General features: G+C 34.0%; 1 protein-coding gene across 1 annotated transcript in view; it reads right to left on the minus strand.

The window, feature by feature from the left end:
• Nucleotides 1-14849, minus strand: part of TRPM8 (transient receptor potential cation channel subfamily M member 8) — an 820991-nt gene that overhangs the window by 86231 nt on the left and 719911 nt on the right. The window contains 1 exon segment of the mRNA XM_044060289.1: nt 10946-11136. Within this exon segment, the coding sequence (XP_043916224.1) occupies nt 10946-11136 (191 nt within the window).

Here is a 14849-nt window from a genome sequence, read left to right on the forward strand (position 1 = left end):
TTATATTTATAGATTCAGAGGTAAAAGAACCTCACTTGACATATGCTAAATTATTTGTATATATGTGTGTATATATATATATATATATATATATATATATATATATATATATATATATATATATATATATATAAACCAACCATCCGTAATCCAGCACTACTACATATTGATATGTCCACCTTAAATGGGTGTGAATAAATATGCTGAACACCCAAATGAGCTCAAATATTCCACAACATATTTAATGGCAAACACATCTAGCCACCTCAGACTTGCAACAAACCTAGTTGTCACTGATAACACCAATTGGTGAAACCTAGGTTTGTTGCAAGTCGGAGGTGGCTAGATGTGTTTGCTATTAAAGATTCTGTGGAATATTTGAGCACATTTGGGTGGTCAGCATATTTATTCATACACATTTAAGGTGGACATATCAGTATTTAGTAGTGCTGGATTATGGATGGTTGGTTTGTAGATTTATAAATCCGTGCACTTTTGCACCGAGCACCTGAGTTTGTTGTGTGGTGTTTTATATATATATATATATATATATATATATATATATATGTTTAGGAGATGAACAAAGGATGCAGGAATTTCAAATCACATTAGGATTTTAAATAAATAGTTCCAATTTAGGGTATCAAATGCTTTTTCTATATCTAAGCCAATTATGAGTGCTTCTTAATTTTCTTTAGTAGCATAATCTATAAGAGAAATTATCCTTTTAATATTGTCATGTGTGTGTCTATGATACATAACTCCAGTTTGATCATTATTTATTCTTTTGGATAATGGTATTTTCATTTTGTTAGTTAATATTGTCATAAATATCTTACAGTCATTACTTAATAATGATATAGGTCTATATGAGGTACAGAGATTTGGGGATTTGTTTTCCTTTAGGATTGGTGTGATTAAAGAATATCTCCAAGAGGGTGGTATTAAAGCTTGTGACTGAATTTTTAATAGAGTTTTATGGAAGAGGGATAGTATCTTTGAAGGGAAAAGTTTATATATTTCCATAATTATGCCATCTATAACTGGAGCTTTATTATTTGTACCCTCTTTTATTGTATCTGTAATTTCTTTGTAGGATATGGATGCTTGCAGATCTAGTTTTATTTTTTCTGGTATTTTTTTATGTTAGAACATTTTTCATCTGGATTTAATTGATCAATATGTATATTTACTTTTTGGAATTGTTCCATATAGTGATTTCTATAGGCATCAAGAATGTCACCTATATCTGAGACATTTCCCCTTTCTTTTCATGGAAGATACTTTTAATGTTATTAGCTTTTGATTGTATTTTTATTCTTGAGGATAAATTATGTAGATATTTGGGAGAAGTGGCCAAGGTATTAATTTTTAGTTTTTCTAAAGTTAAACTAGTTTTATGTGTTAGAATTTTGTTGTATTTATTGTTTAATACTTCTACTTTTTTTCATCTAAATTGATTTTATTTTTTTCAGCTTTTACTGACAAAGGTTTGGATTGCAGATCTAATAATTCAGAATCCAATTCTCTGATTTTTCTATACCAAGTTAGGGTTTTACCATATATGTAAGCTTTTAATGAGTCCCATATCATTGTTTTATCACTGTGGTGTAATTAATATCTAAGAAGAAATGTAATTCAGATAATAACCAAGGTTTGAACTCTATACTTTTAGTTACATATGCTGGAATTCTGGAGTTAACGATTAAGGGCTTGTACCCATTTTCAAGTTTTAGTATCAATGAATTGTGGTCTGAAAAGGGGCAGGGAGTGACTGAGAAATTAATGATTTTAGAGTGTAAGTTATGGGCAGCAAATATTTTATCTATTCTAGTTTAGGTACCAAATCTGTGATCTTGATGGGAAAACAACAAAGATTTATCTTCTTTAAATTTGAAAGTATCTACAAAATGAAATTATTCTGCCCACTTGTTTAAAGCTTTTTGATAAAGCAGATGTATGCAGTGGTCTTTTATTTGTAGTTTCAGAAATATCAAATATACAGTTAAAATCTCATCCTAATATTAAGTTGCCTTTATAATTATTGGAAATGAAATCCAAGTGTTTTTTAACAGTTCCTTTTCCAATGCCTGGGAACCAGTATAGATTGGCTAGGGTCCATATTCTGTTATTATATTTAACTATTACTAATGCCATAAGGCCTTCTTTATCTTCACATTTATAAATTATTTCTGGGTTAATCACATTTGTTTTCCATAAAATTGTTACTCATTTTGTCTTTGTCTTATAAGTGGATTATGCCAATATCATATATTCCTTAGGATTCCATTTGTAATTGTCATTTGTTTTGAAACGAGTTTCTTGAAGGAAGACAATTTGTGCTATGTTCAGTTTAAAATATTTCAGTAGATTTGATCTCTTGATAGGATTGTTTAAGCCATTGGTATTTAAAGATAATAAAGTTAAATCCATCTTAGGTTATTTAGACTATGTATTTTTTGTTTTATTGTAACTATTAAACTTTTTCCTCTGATAACTATAAAGTTTATTTTTGAGCTTTTAAAGGAAATTATCAGTTTTATACTTTGAGTGTTTACCCATAAAGTCATTTTTTGGTCAGGCATACTAAAAATGTTTTTGTGAAATAAATTTAATTTAATAAATGTTAACAAAACTAAGATCTGCACTAACCATAGAATAAAAATAATTCCTAATCTGACAGATAAACCTAAATCCATCAGATTATCACTCATACCTTAATGATCCAGAACATCTGAGCTCCATAAATTGAATTATCATATGAAGAATATTTGTAATAGGAATAAGCAATATTTATATTATTTTGAACAGATATAGTACTATTTAGATTAGACAGAATTCTATTAAAATATAAATGTCTACTTATTGTATAAGCAATTAACATTTACATGAAAGATAGATGACAAGCAATTCAATCATAGTAAAGTAGGATGTGTCATATATAAAACCTCAGTAAAAGATTATATCACACAGTTATTTAACATATTTACCCTTATTGTATCACCTGCTATGTTGTGTGGATTGTTATTTTGTTAACTATAAAACGAAATGAATGTTTTGAAAAAAAAAAACATATTTACCCTTATTGATGAAGTCTCTCAAAATATATTACTTAATGTAAATATGATGGTAATATTTATATCTAATGTTTATAATACAATGCATTTTACTGGATATATCAGAAGTTATACTTCATTGTTTGCCAGCATTTAAGCAATCACTTTATTTGGTGTTAACTTACTTAAAGCATTAAGTTTATTTTATGTCAACATTGATGAAAGTTAGTGCATTTTAATTATCAGTGCATCCCTTTTCCCACATTTCCTGTGCATAAGGATTTTCATATCTATTATTTCTTGTTATAAAATGAGTAAAATTATAGGTTAAAAACAACAAATTCACTTATTGTGATTAATGATTACAAATTCCCTTTCCATATTCATAAACTGCCATTATATGGCATATACTGAAAGATTTTAGATTTAAATGGCACCATTCTATTTTGTATAATCAGCAAATGTTAAACTGAGTGATTATTGCCAGTTTAATACTACTTTTTTTCAGAATCTGATTGTTACATTCTGCAACATTCCTAGTTCAGGCTTCTGTCTGTTTCCCTTGAACAACTTTGTTAGTTTGATATCATGTATAAAACATTAGTTACCTTAGTAACAGCTTAAGAATTATGCATGGTCAAGATGGGTTACAAAACCACAATTCAAGTTAAAGCAATTATATGACTTGTTATGCACATTTACTTATATGAGAAAATCATCATGCTTCCCCTTGATGTTCAATATAATGTATGTCATTTATGACAAGTTAAAACAGTGGTGTTATTATACACAAGCCCATGCTATTAAATGGAGTGTCTGTTGTCAATTTAATACTATTTGTTCAGAATATAATTGTTACATTCTGTGACATTTTATGTTCAGGCTTCAACAACTTTGTCAGTTTGATGTCATGTATAAAACATTAGTTACCTTGGTAACCGCTTAAGTATTATATATGGTCAAGATGGGTTACAAAAACTACAATTCACTGCCCTATGCTTAAACAGCTGAGATCGGCCAAAAAAAAGTTAAATTTTTATAATTATGCATCATGTTTTAATGCCAATGGCCTTATATTTGGCCATTGGCATGTCTAATGTACATAATACATGCTTTTTCATGAGTTGTCATGCCTCCGTTTTGTCAGTTGCAGAAATGTACGCAGTTATTTTCTGAATACATTTCTGCACTGGCACTGTTCTAGCATGGAGACCTGGCAGCTTGGTGAATCGCTAAATCACCTCATTTGCATGGTTTTCACCAGCAAATGAGGTTGTTTGCATATTTGACAGTTTTCCGTGCTAGAACAGTGTATGACCGCTCGTGCAGGTGAAAACGGCTCTATCCTGAATCGCTTGGCGACCATTTTCTGTGCAGGAGCTTCTACACTATTCCTGCATGGAAAATACAGCTTCCTGAATCCTGGGGTTAGTTTTATTTGTCTGCATTTTAGTACACATGATTGTGCCTATTTTTCATTCTCCTTTGCTTTTATATAAGTTATTTCAGAAAAAAAGCATGTGTATTTTAAAATACGGTGGGGGTGTTAATTGTAAATATCTTTATTCATATGTATTTATTTTCATTTGGCAATAGTTTCATCACTTCCTTGAAGGCTTTATGCCAAGGCACTACAAGTGATTTCTTCATGGCATTTTAATAAATGTTGTTTGTTTTTTGGCTTAGTCATCTTAATTGCTTCTTTAAAACTGTAAACAAAATCAGGAAAGTAATGGTGGACTTAATTTGTTTGATCCATATGGTATCTGCAATATAATTACAACTGTGTGACTGTTTTCATATACTTGCATCTGTTTGTTTTACACCGCAAAGTTGATTTACCATTCTTTGCTTCTACCATGAGGAATCATTTCAGGTTCCATGATTTGAAAAATAATTTTCAAATGATTTTTTAATAGCCATTTCATTACCTGGTGATGAGAATATTAACAATTTGTGCATAACTCTGTATTCAACATTCTTCAATTCCAATACTATGTGTATTCAAAGTATTAATGTTGTGCAACTGTGCGTAGTTTAATTTTAAATTCAATATTCTGCTTTTTAATTCTCAGCATTTTGTGCAAAAGTTTAACTTCCATTGGTATCTCACTGCTTCTGATGCATTTCGAGACTTCACTTTTAAAGTACCCACAAGCACTGATTTTCACGATTCTTGAAAATGTGCTATTTTAACACATTCTCTTACTTGAAGAGAGTCAGTAACTTTAAGGCTTCTTTCTCTGTGATGTGCAAGAATTTAGTACACTGAACCTTTTCAGGCTTCTCAGAAAATCTACTTGAAAAATATGGTATAAAACAAATTTCTGGATCTAAACTTTCCAGTTTCTGCTAATTTTCTTGCAACAAAAGAATTCCTAGTGGATGCAACTGGACCATTCTTCAACTGTGAATTGTACTTATTTATTTATTTTTATTTGCTTATCATGAAAATTCAAATGGGCACTGAACCCTTTATCAGTGGAGGCCCACGGAGAAAAGCACCAGAGTTAGAATAATATGTGAAACACAGTCAAAAACAGAAACATAAAATGACACATGAAAGAAAATCAAAACAAGTATGTAAATATGTGGCACTCATTGATGCTAACTGGTACATTCTGATCATATTTATCTATTGAGCTAAACAGATTATAGAAGGGAAATGGCAGAATACAAAGGTGAAACCAGTTTCTGAAGAATGCTAGTTATGTTGAAAGAATGAGTGCTAGAAAGACTATTTAAAATGGGTATGGTTAATTCCAATAGACCTAGAGTTAGTAAGTATATGAATAATTGCTATTAGATAGAATTATTTACAAAAAGATTTTTATTATGTACAATTTATTTGCAAAGGAAACTCTTAATTTTTCCAATTTACTATTCCAATGAACTTACATATCATCTGAGGTTAGAGAAGGAAAGTAAATGAAAGGAATTGTTGGGCTCATTCTGTGTGTAACAAGGACAGATCCATAAGTCCCATAAGTCCATTAGGTGGATTTTCAATTGTATTTTGAAAGAGAAAAGTTTGTCATTAAGCCTTAGGCTTAGAGGGACAGAGCTCCGTTTTGATGACTTAGTTGTTGTACAGGGCTTCACCTACTGAATTGTTAGTGTTGTATATGCTAAGTAAGGATTTTTGTGTGGATCACAGACTTCTTCTTGGTATATATGTTGTGAAGATTTTTTTTAGACTGGGAAATTTGATTTATAGATTAGATTGTGTGTCATCAAGTAGTTGTATGTAGTAGAGTTGTTAAGGTAATTTCAGCCTTTTGATTTTTTTGTGGGCTATGCAGTGATGAGATACATGCAAATTTTACAAATTACCGTTGCATTGCTGCATCTTAGTAGACATGTTGGAATACAGATGAGACAAAATAGTGCTGGAAGGAAGTAGGTAGAGGCTATAGTTTTACTTCTGCTTACAGTGAGAAATTAATTTTTTGTGGTATAGTGTCCTGAGTTTTTGATGTCTTTTTCACCACTTCTTGTATGCGTACATCAGATTTGTCATCAATAGTGAGATAGAGTAGGATGGTGTGAGTAACTCTTTGAATCTGAATGCTGTTTAGGGAAGTAGTGGTTATGTTTGGCTTAGTATTACTGTGTAATTTGGGAGTGAAGAGGAGAAATTTGGTCTTTATGGGATTTAACAGGTGTTTGGATCTATTAGACTAGGACTCAATGAAGGATAAAGATTCTTGATTTTTTTCTTTATAATGAGTTAATATTTTCTATTGTATAGATGATTATTGACTTTCTTGCATATTGTACCAGCATGACATGATTATAGGCTATCTGAAGGTCATTTATGAGAATGTTGGAATATAAAGGCCCTAGGACTGAACTCTGGGGTACCTTTACTGTAACTTGGAGGAAGAAAGAGAGTGTTGACTTCTACTTGACAGTTTGTGTGTTTGAAAGTTAGCTACTAGACCATTGTAGGGCTGGGATTGAGAGGCCTATAGCTTTTTGTTTTTAAAGGAGTGTGCTGTGCAAGGTAGTGGTGAATGCTTTTGAACAGACAGAGCAGAAAGTGTTTTACCATTGTTACTAGTAAGGTTGATAATATTTATGAAGTCCTGAAGTACTACTGAAGTACTATAATTGGGTCTGAAGCTGTGTTCTGTAGGGTGAATAATGTTTTTGTGTATGAAATACTGGAACAAGTGGGTATGGATTTCTGAGAGAAGAGGAAGGATAGCAACTGGGTTAGCTAGATAGTTCTTCAGTTACCACCTTTATGAAGTGGTAGAATGTAGAATCTTTTCTAGATGGGCGGAATGTACTGTTCCTGGACTGACCTGCTGAATAGAATGAAAACTGAGTATGCTATGGCTTCCGTGAAAATTTTAAGGTACTCTGTTGGAAGGTTGCTTGTAGTCTGAGATGTGGAGTCTAATTTCTGTTGCAGATTTATGATTGGGTGTGTGGAGGTTCTTTTTTGAGTGAAACCAGCAATGAAAGTAGTTAGGGTACAGGTTCTTGGTCAGACAGGTGCTGTTGTTATTAACAAGTTGATGATGGTTTGGATAAAGTGAGTATTAAAGTTGGTGATAGTTTTTTTTGGGGGGGAGAGGCTAGGAGAGGGATTTGGATGTTTCATCCTACCAAGATGAAGTAATTTATTCACCGATTTCCAAAATAATTTGGGTTGTTTTAGGTTTACATTTTGTAAGATAAGGGAGTATTTTTATTGTCTTCAGTTACTTTTTTTTTCAATGAAATTTCAAAGTTGTTTGAAGGTCTGGTGGTTCATGCAAATCAGGCTTTATCTGTATTTCTCATTAGTTCTTTGTTTGAATCTTTAAGCCTCGGGGTGGAGTTTTCTTTAATTGATTTTTTTTTACAGGACCATTTTGGTTAAAATGTGATTAAATACTTGGTTAAATTGTGGTATTATCTCATCAAGTGGAAGATACTGAAGAGGATTCCAGTTACATTATATTAAGGCTGTTGCAAAAGTATCTTTCTTGATTTGTGTTATGTTCTGTACATTGTTAAAGTACTGTTATTTTGAGGTGGATAAGAGGTGCCTGTTGACATAGGTTGGGCAGAAATCACTAATTATGTCTGGGAGTGCTCCTGCTGAAGTGGGATCAGGTGTTAGTATCCAGTCTAAAGTGCTAAAGAGGTGGTCATACTTTTATTATTTTGTTATGTCTGACTGGAGGGTTGACGAGTTGGAGAATACTGTCTATGAAGTGCTGAGATGTATCTATGGCTGTTGACTTTGAGTCAGTATTGAAGTCTCTAAGGCTTATAGTTTCTTGGGGGACATTGCTGATTATCGAAGTGACTATAGCTTCAACAGTGGGGATATTGTTTCCTGAGAGAATGTATATGGTAACAAGATGCTTTTTTGGGGTATTTAGTTCAAAGAAGGCAATAAACAGTTTAGTGTTATTAAATCAGGGGATATATTGTCAGGGAGTTGTTTTAGTAGGTTGGAGAAAAGTAGAAATGCTACTTCACTTTTTTGCCCTTCCCATTATTTTGTAGAATGCTGTACCCAGGACAGAGCACTACTTCAGTTTTTATTGACAGTTATATCCAGGTCTCGGTTACTGAGAGGAGATGAGTTGTGTGAAGTGAAACCCATGTTACCTCACTGCATGTTTCTTGTATTGATGTTGATAAGCTCTAGATGGGCTATTTTACTATGGGTATTGTCCATTTCTTTTTTTGTGCAGTGGAGTTAATATGCAAACAGGTAGAACTGTGGTTTGGACCTGGGTTAAGGTATATTTCTACACTATAGAGGATTAGCCATTTTGAGGTATGTTTGCTAGGCAGCTGATTATACTTGAGTTGTTTGAGCAAAAGCAGTATGGGATAAATATGTGACTCAGTGAGGTATATTAATCTGCAGATGTGGACATCTGCCCAGTTATAGTGGTTATGAGACATTGTTAATGATTTTCTGCTTGGTTCTAGGGATGATAGGTAAGAATCAGTGGATTTAGTGGGATTGAGATCAAGGTGCAGGTTGGAGTTAGAAGATGTTGTGAATGAGAATGGGATGGTTAAAGATTCACAGAAGCATTTATTATTGGAATATTGTAATGCAGTTTGGTTTAGTACTATTTATGCAATTAAGGAAGGAGTGGAAGTTGTGCTGTGGGAGTGGTGCATTTTGATGTGTGCTGAGAGTAATTTCTTTTGAATAATAGTTTTAATGTGTAGTGATATATATTTATGCTCAAACATGAATTTTTGACAGCAAATATAATTTCTTCACCTCTGCAAATGTATTTTTCACTTCTGCAACTATTCCTTCACTTCTGTCATCTGCAGTAAGTATTTATATTTGTTATGATGGTGAATAAATAACACAGGCACTGAAGAGGTGGTATAATCCATGGGATCTATATTCCTACTGGACTAGCTAGAAGAAATGTTTCACATGATATGCAATTTCATATAGCTAGCTAGTTACCATTTAAAGATAGATGAAATGATAGACATATCTTGCAGGAGGTATTATATAGATATATAGACATTTTATGCTTAAATACAAGAGGCGATGAATATTGTATATGATTTATGTAGTTCAGTGATGTAGTATATATTATATATGATTTATGTAGTTCAGTGACTATACGATGATGAGAATAAATTGTCCATTTTTAATACTTTTGAGTCATTGATAGGACCTGCATGAGGGTCTGTACATGCTGTCTGTGATAAAGTGTCCAATGATTGGGAAAGACTAATGTGGAGAAGAAATTTTTATGTGCAGCTTTTTCAGAGACAGCATTGCAGGGAAACAGAATTCCACAAAGCCCATGTTAGGATCAAACAGTATAGAAGGAGTGGTAGGCAGTCAGGGGTATCTTGGACTACTCAATATGATCTCCATGTCCAGGTTTGAACAGTGGGGCAAGAGGAGAATTAATCAATGTAAGTGATGTTAAAGGAAGAAAAAAGTGATTGGGGTAAATATATAATTTATGCAGATGTTAGGGACTGTAAGTGAAAGTGGGAAGCATTATGTGCAAACATAGTATCTGTGTATACTCGGAAAGGAATTGAAAAATGGTTATGTTTTAATATATGTGGATTTTGCGGACTGAATTTTAAGTCTAGAAAAAACATGTTGTAACATAAGTGCCACATAAACAGTGTGCTTTCAAATGAATAGCACTGGGGGTATTAACGTTCAATGGTTTGCAAGAGACTTAGCCAGATTAGGAAACAGGTTGACTGGATAAGCATATTCCAGGAACTTGGCTATTATGTGCTAGGGCATGGCTGGAAGGGTACGTGTACAAAGGGGAATGGGTTGAAGCAAAGATATGCATCCTGGAAACTGCAATAAATGTCCAGAAATGAATTGTGTTGGAAAATTAATTGCAAGAACTGGCTACGGAAAGTTAGGAAAAGAACCAGTATACTAAATGTACTGGCACTGTGTGGTTACACTCTTCCATAGGCATCCATGCTAACAGATCTGGTGGAAAGTGTAGCAAATCTGTGCTGTGCTCTGCTGCACTGGCTACTGTATGCTTTATGAAAAGATAAATTCATTTATAAACTGTAAGTTTGGAATTGCAAAACAAACTTATTGAATGCATAAGCAAGAGATTTATATGTCAGACTGATGGACATTTATTAAATAATTAGACGGTAGTGTTTCTTTCTATTTGTAGCATGCTGCAGTAAAGAAGCAGTGTTTTACTTTGACCCTCGGATCCAGGTTTGAGCAGGTGTACTATGAAATGAAATTCTTTTGTTTCAGCTTTGGACCCCTTAAGGAATAGCTTTTAAACAAACATATGTAAAACTGATTTTTATGAATTGCGTAAAAGTAAATGTGTTGACTTGCATTTCAAATCATTTGATCTAACTCAATATAAAAAGCATATTAAAAGTATACTTACAGCATGCAGGGACTTCAGGAGGAGGTTTCTTCGCAAACAATCCACTGACCCATTTTATAAAAACATACAGATGGCCAAAAATAACAAATGGTGCTGGGATGGGTAGCCGTTGCTTGTATTCCTGGATAAGGAAATACCGCTGGAACTTCCAGAACTGGTCATTGTTCTCATTAATAGATTCAACAGTGAAACTGAAGAAACAAGACAAAAACAATGTTGTTACATCTGAAGATTTTAAGTGCAAGCACACTTTTTTTATCCATTTGTCTGTATATCTATCAATCCATCCATTTACATATGTATTTGTCTGTAGTCATTTAGGTATCTGCTTATCTATCTGACTGTCTGTCACTCGGTTATGTCAAATTTTGGATGGAATTCATAAATCCTGTTGAAAAGCAGCTTCATGTAATCTCACTTTAAAGCTGTTTTGTAGAATGTTTGAATTATGCTTTTTTACTTCCCATTAAGTGTCTGCATCATTCAGCTTGAGTATAACTACCAGCCCCTACAATCAAGACAGTGATGTTCTTTGTGAGCTGCTTATCTAATCTCTCTTTCCACTGCTTTATAACCTTGTCTGATTGATTCTTATAGCTATCATGCAATATTTTATATGCTCTACTAATTATGTAAGTAATAACCCAAGCTTGGGTGTGGGTAATGCTGGATTTACCCACGGTTGGTGTGGTTTTGTCATGAGGGTGAAGCCCGAGTGCCCAAAGACAACCGTGGGTAAATCCAGCATTACCCACACCCAGAAGTGGGTTATTGCTATTATACAATGACATTATTTAAGAAAAGGAATACTTACTTTTCTTAAATAATGGCATGGTATAATGCCTCCTTGCTGCCCTTCCGCAGCTGTCCGGTATTCTGCGGCAGTTCTGATGTACTGCGCATGCGTACACTTATGCAGTACAACAGAGCTGTGGGTGGAAGCAACAGAGAAAGCATGATCACCGTTGCTTTTATGAAAGTGTCTCACTATGTTAAAGGAGTTTAACATAGCGAGACAGTTTTAAAAAAAGCAACGGAACTTTCTGTTGCTTTTTTTAAAGCTGACTCGCTATGTTAAACTCCTTTAACATAGCGAGACACTTTCTAAAAAGCATCCGTTGCTTTTTAGAAAGTGTCTCGCTATGTTAAAGGAGTTTAACACAGAGAGACAGCTTTAAAAAAAGCAACAGAGATCTTTCTTTCTCCGCTGCTTTTTTTAAAGCTGTCTCGCTATGTTAAACTCCTTTAACATAGCGAGACACTTTCTAAAAAGCAAAGGAGAGCTTGCTTTCTCCATTGCTGTAAGAAAAAAAAAGACTTATACTAATGGAAAAAGTCCGGGCAACTATTTTCCATTAGTATAAGTCTGATTTACAATGTGCACACTGACCAATCAGCGTGCACATTTTGGAATATTAATGGGGGGGGGGGGTCATTGTATAATCCTTTTTTGACAGCAGTTTCTGTTCTACATTCTGCTAAAACATCTACCAGTGCTGGTCTTTCATTTAAGACCCCCTATTTCTTTCTCTTTACCTATACTCTGATATCAATCCTTGATAGGGAAGGCAATCTCTAACCTGCAGCCCAAATAAATTCTTGGAGTCTTCCCATCCTATTACCTTTCCTTGTCTAGTTATTTGTTCCCAGTACCTTGGTTCCTTTGCTAGTTTTCTCTAATAAATCCCATCCCCCTCTTGCCTATTGTCTATATGCCTAACTGCAGTAATCCCTATCAGCAGAATCTCCTTTCTCTATTCCCATGTTGGCTTAGTTCTTAGAATACTTTCTGCTACTTTATGAATATAATATTCTGTATTATTATTGTTCTTGTCCTTAAAGGTCTGCATCCAAAATTTCAGTCTCTCCTTGTTTCTTGAGCTTCTGCTCTGTTTCATCATCATCCCTTTCCACTTTGAATTATAGGTTCCTGCTTATGCTATGTATAGGAGCCTTAACTGTGTAGCTCTGAAATACCCCTTCAAATCAGGTGATCCCAATCTGCTTTGGTATATTGGAAGAATCAGCCTATCCCACTTAACTCTTGATGTCTTTCTCACCCAGATAAAATCATTCAACTCTTTATTAATTGCTGTTGACAACTTCTCATCTGGTTGATAACAATATGCCTGACCTGTGCATAAGACTAAAGGGACTAAAACATTTTAACTGCTTGTATCTTACTATCCATCTCCATATAACAGAGATTCCAATGTCTCAGTTTTTGTATTATCTTTTGTTTAGTCTCTTCCCATATATCCTTAGCTGCCACACTAGAATAATTTTAACCCATAGTCCTATAATACTTCATTTTAACATGTCCCAATAAATATAGATATTATTGAACCAATTTGTGTGTGGATACAGATTCTTTTAGCTTTTGTTAAATGCCTAATATTATTAGTTCTAATTTCATAGCATCTGTATATGGAAAGGTAGCCAACACTGGCTAACCTGTATTCTGTTGAACTGCACAGAGAAGTGTTAGGTTTGTTACATACCATTCTTACATCAATGGCTACGTCCGTTCAACTGAATGACCTCTTAAACTACTTAGTATCATAGTGCTAGATAATATCACTGCCTTTGTTTGGCTAGATTACAACCTTCTTTTCTTTTTCTGTATTTACCCTGTTTCTTAAATTTTCTCTTAGTACAAAGTACCAGATATTACACTGAGCAGCCCCATACCTGCAGAGTTCTTAAGATCACCATCTACAACTAAAACACACTGGATCAGAACCTGAATAGAGGCAGCAGATATCAAAACACAGGAAAAATACTTATATGTTCAAAACCCCATACCTTGAGTATCACTTAGCTTGTATTAAGTAGTATTGCTCTGCTACTTTTATAACAGGATAATACTGTGCTTTTAAAAAAAAGCTAGCAATTGGTAAAACTAACTGTTACCTTTTGCTGCACTCAGGGCAGCAGCTGTTTGGCACTATCGATGTTTTCTTCAGGATTAGGCTCTCCCTGTTAGTAGTAATAACACCAAAGATATCACCACAAGCTACTTATATTATTCCTCCTCCCTAGATATTTTTACATATTTCCTTGGATTATTTTAACCCAGTAACTCCACTTTACACTTGTATCTTTTTTCCTTTCTGAGAACAATCTCTCTGATTGTTTCTTGAGAATCGAGTTCCTACCTGCTCCTTTCCACCCTCACTTCACTTGGGTGCCACTCCTCTACCCTACCCCCTTTCCCATACACCCCTGCTCTCCTCATGATTATACCCATAGGCCCAAGCCCCCTCCAATCAAATTTCCATTCCCTTTAACTTATCACATACCTCCTCTTAATCCCTCCATTACCTCTACCTTAGCCACATCTTATATCCTCCTATAAGTAGTTAAAGAGTTCTAACACTCCTAATACTTTCCCTCCTCTCTATATAATTTCCTACTCTGTAGCAAAGTAATCTTACCATTCTCTCTGTATTATAAATGATTTACCTTACCCCATACCTTAAATGAACAATCTCAAACATCCTTTTAAGCAAATCAGAGTCATGCTCTACCAGCTAAACAATAAATCAATATACCAGATACTCTTCCTTATGGCCTCATCACACCTACTAATATTTACAACTATCATCACCTCCTATCACTCAAGCTTTCGCAAACCCCCTCCATACCTCTGCACCTCTAATATCCATCCCATTACCTTCAAGCCAGCTAACATCTATATAGATAGCTCCATCTTTACTGAGACAACCTTTACCCAAGTCAAATTGCCAAAGCCTCACTACTCTATCTCCTTAAAATATGACAAAAGCTTTACTAAACACTTGCAGCTAGTCTAACCCTGTGTGGAGACATTCATCCAAATCCTGACCCAGCCAATAATCACCTAGCCTCAGTACCTCATCCAGGACTGCAAATCAACACTAAT

The sequence above is a fragment of the Protopterus annectens genome, chromosome 2.part0 (assembly GCF_019279795.1).
Source record: "Protopterus annectens isolate FY-2018-M chromosome 2.part0, PAN1.0, whole genome shotgun sequence".
Classification (NCBI taxonomy): domain Eukaryota; kingdom Metazoa; phylum Chordata; order Ceratodontiformes; family Protopteridae; genus Protopterus; species Protopterus annectens.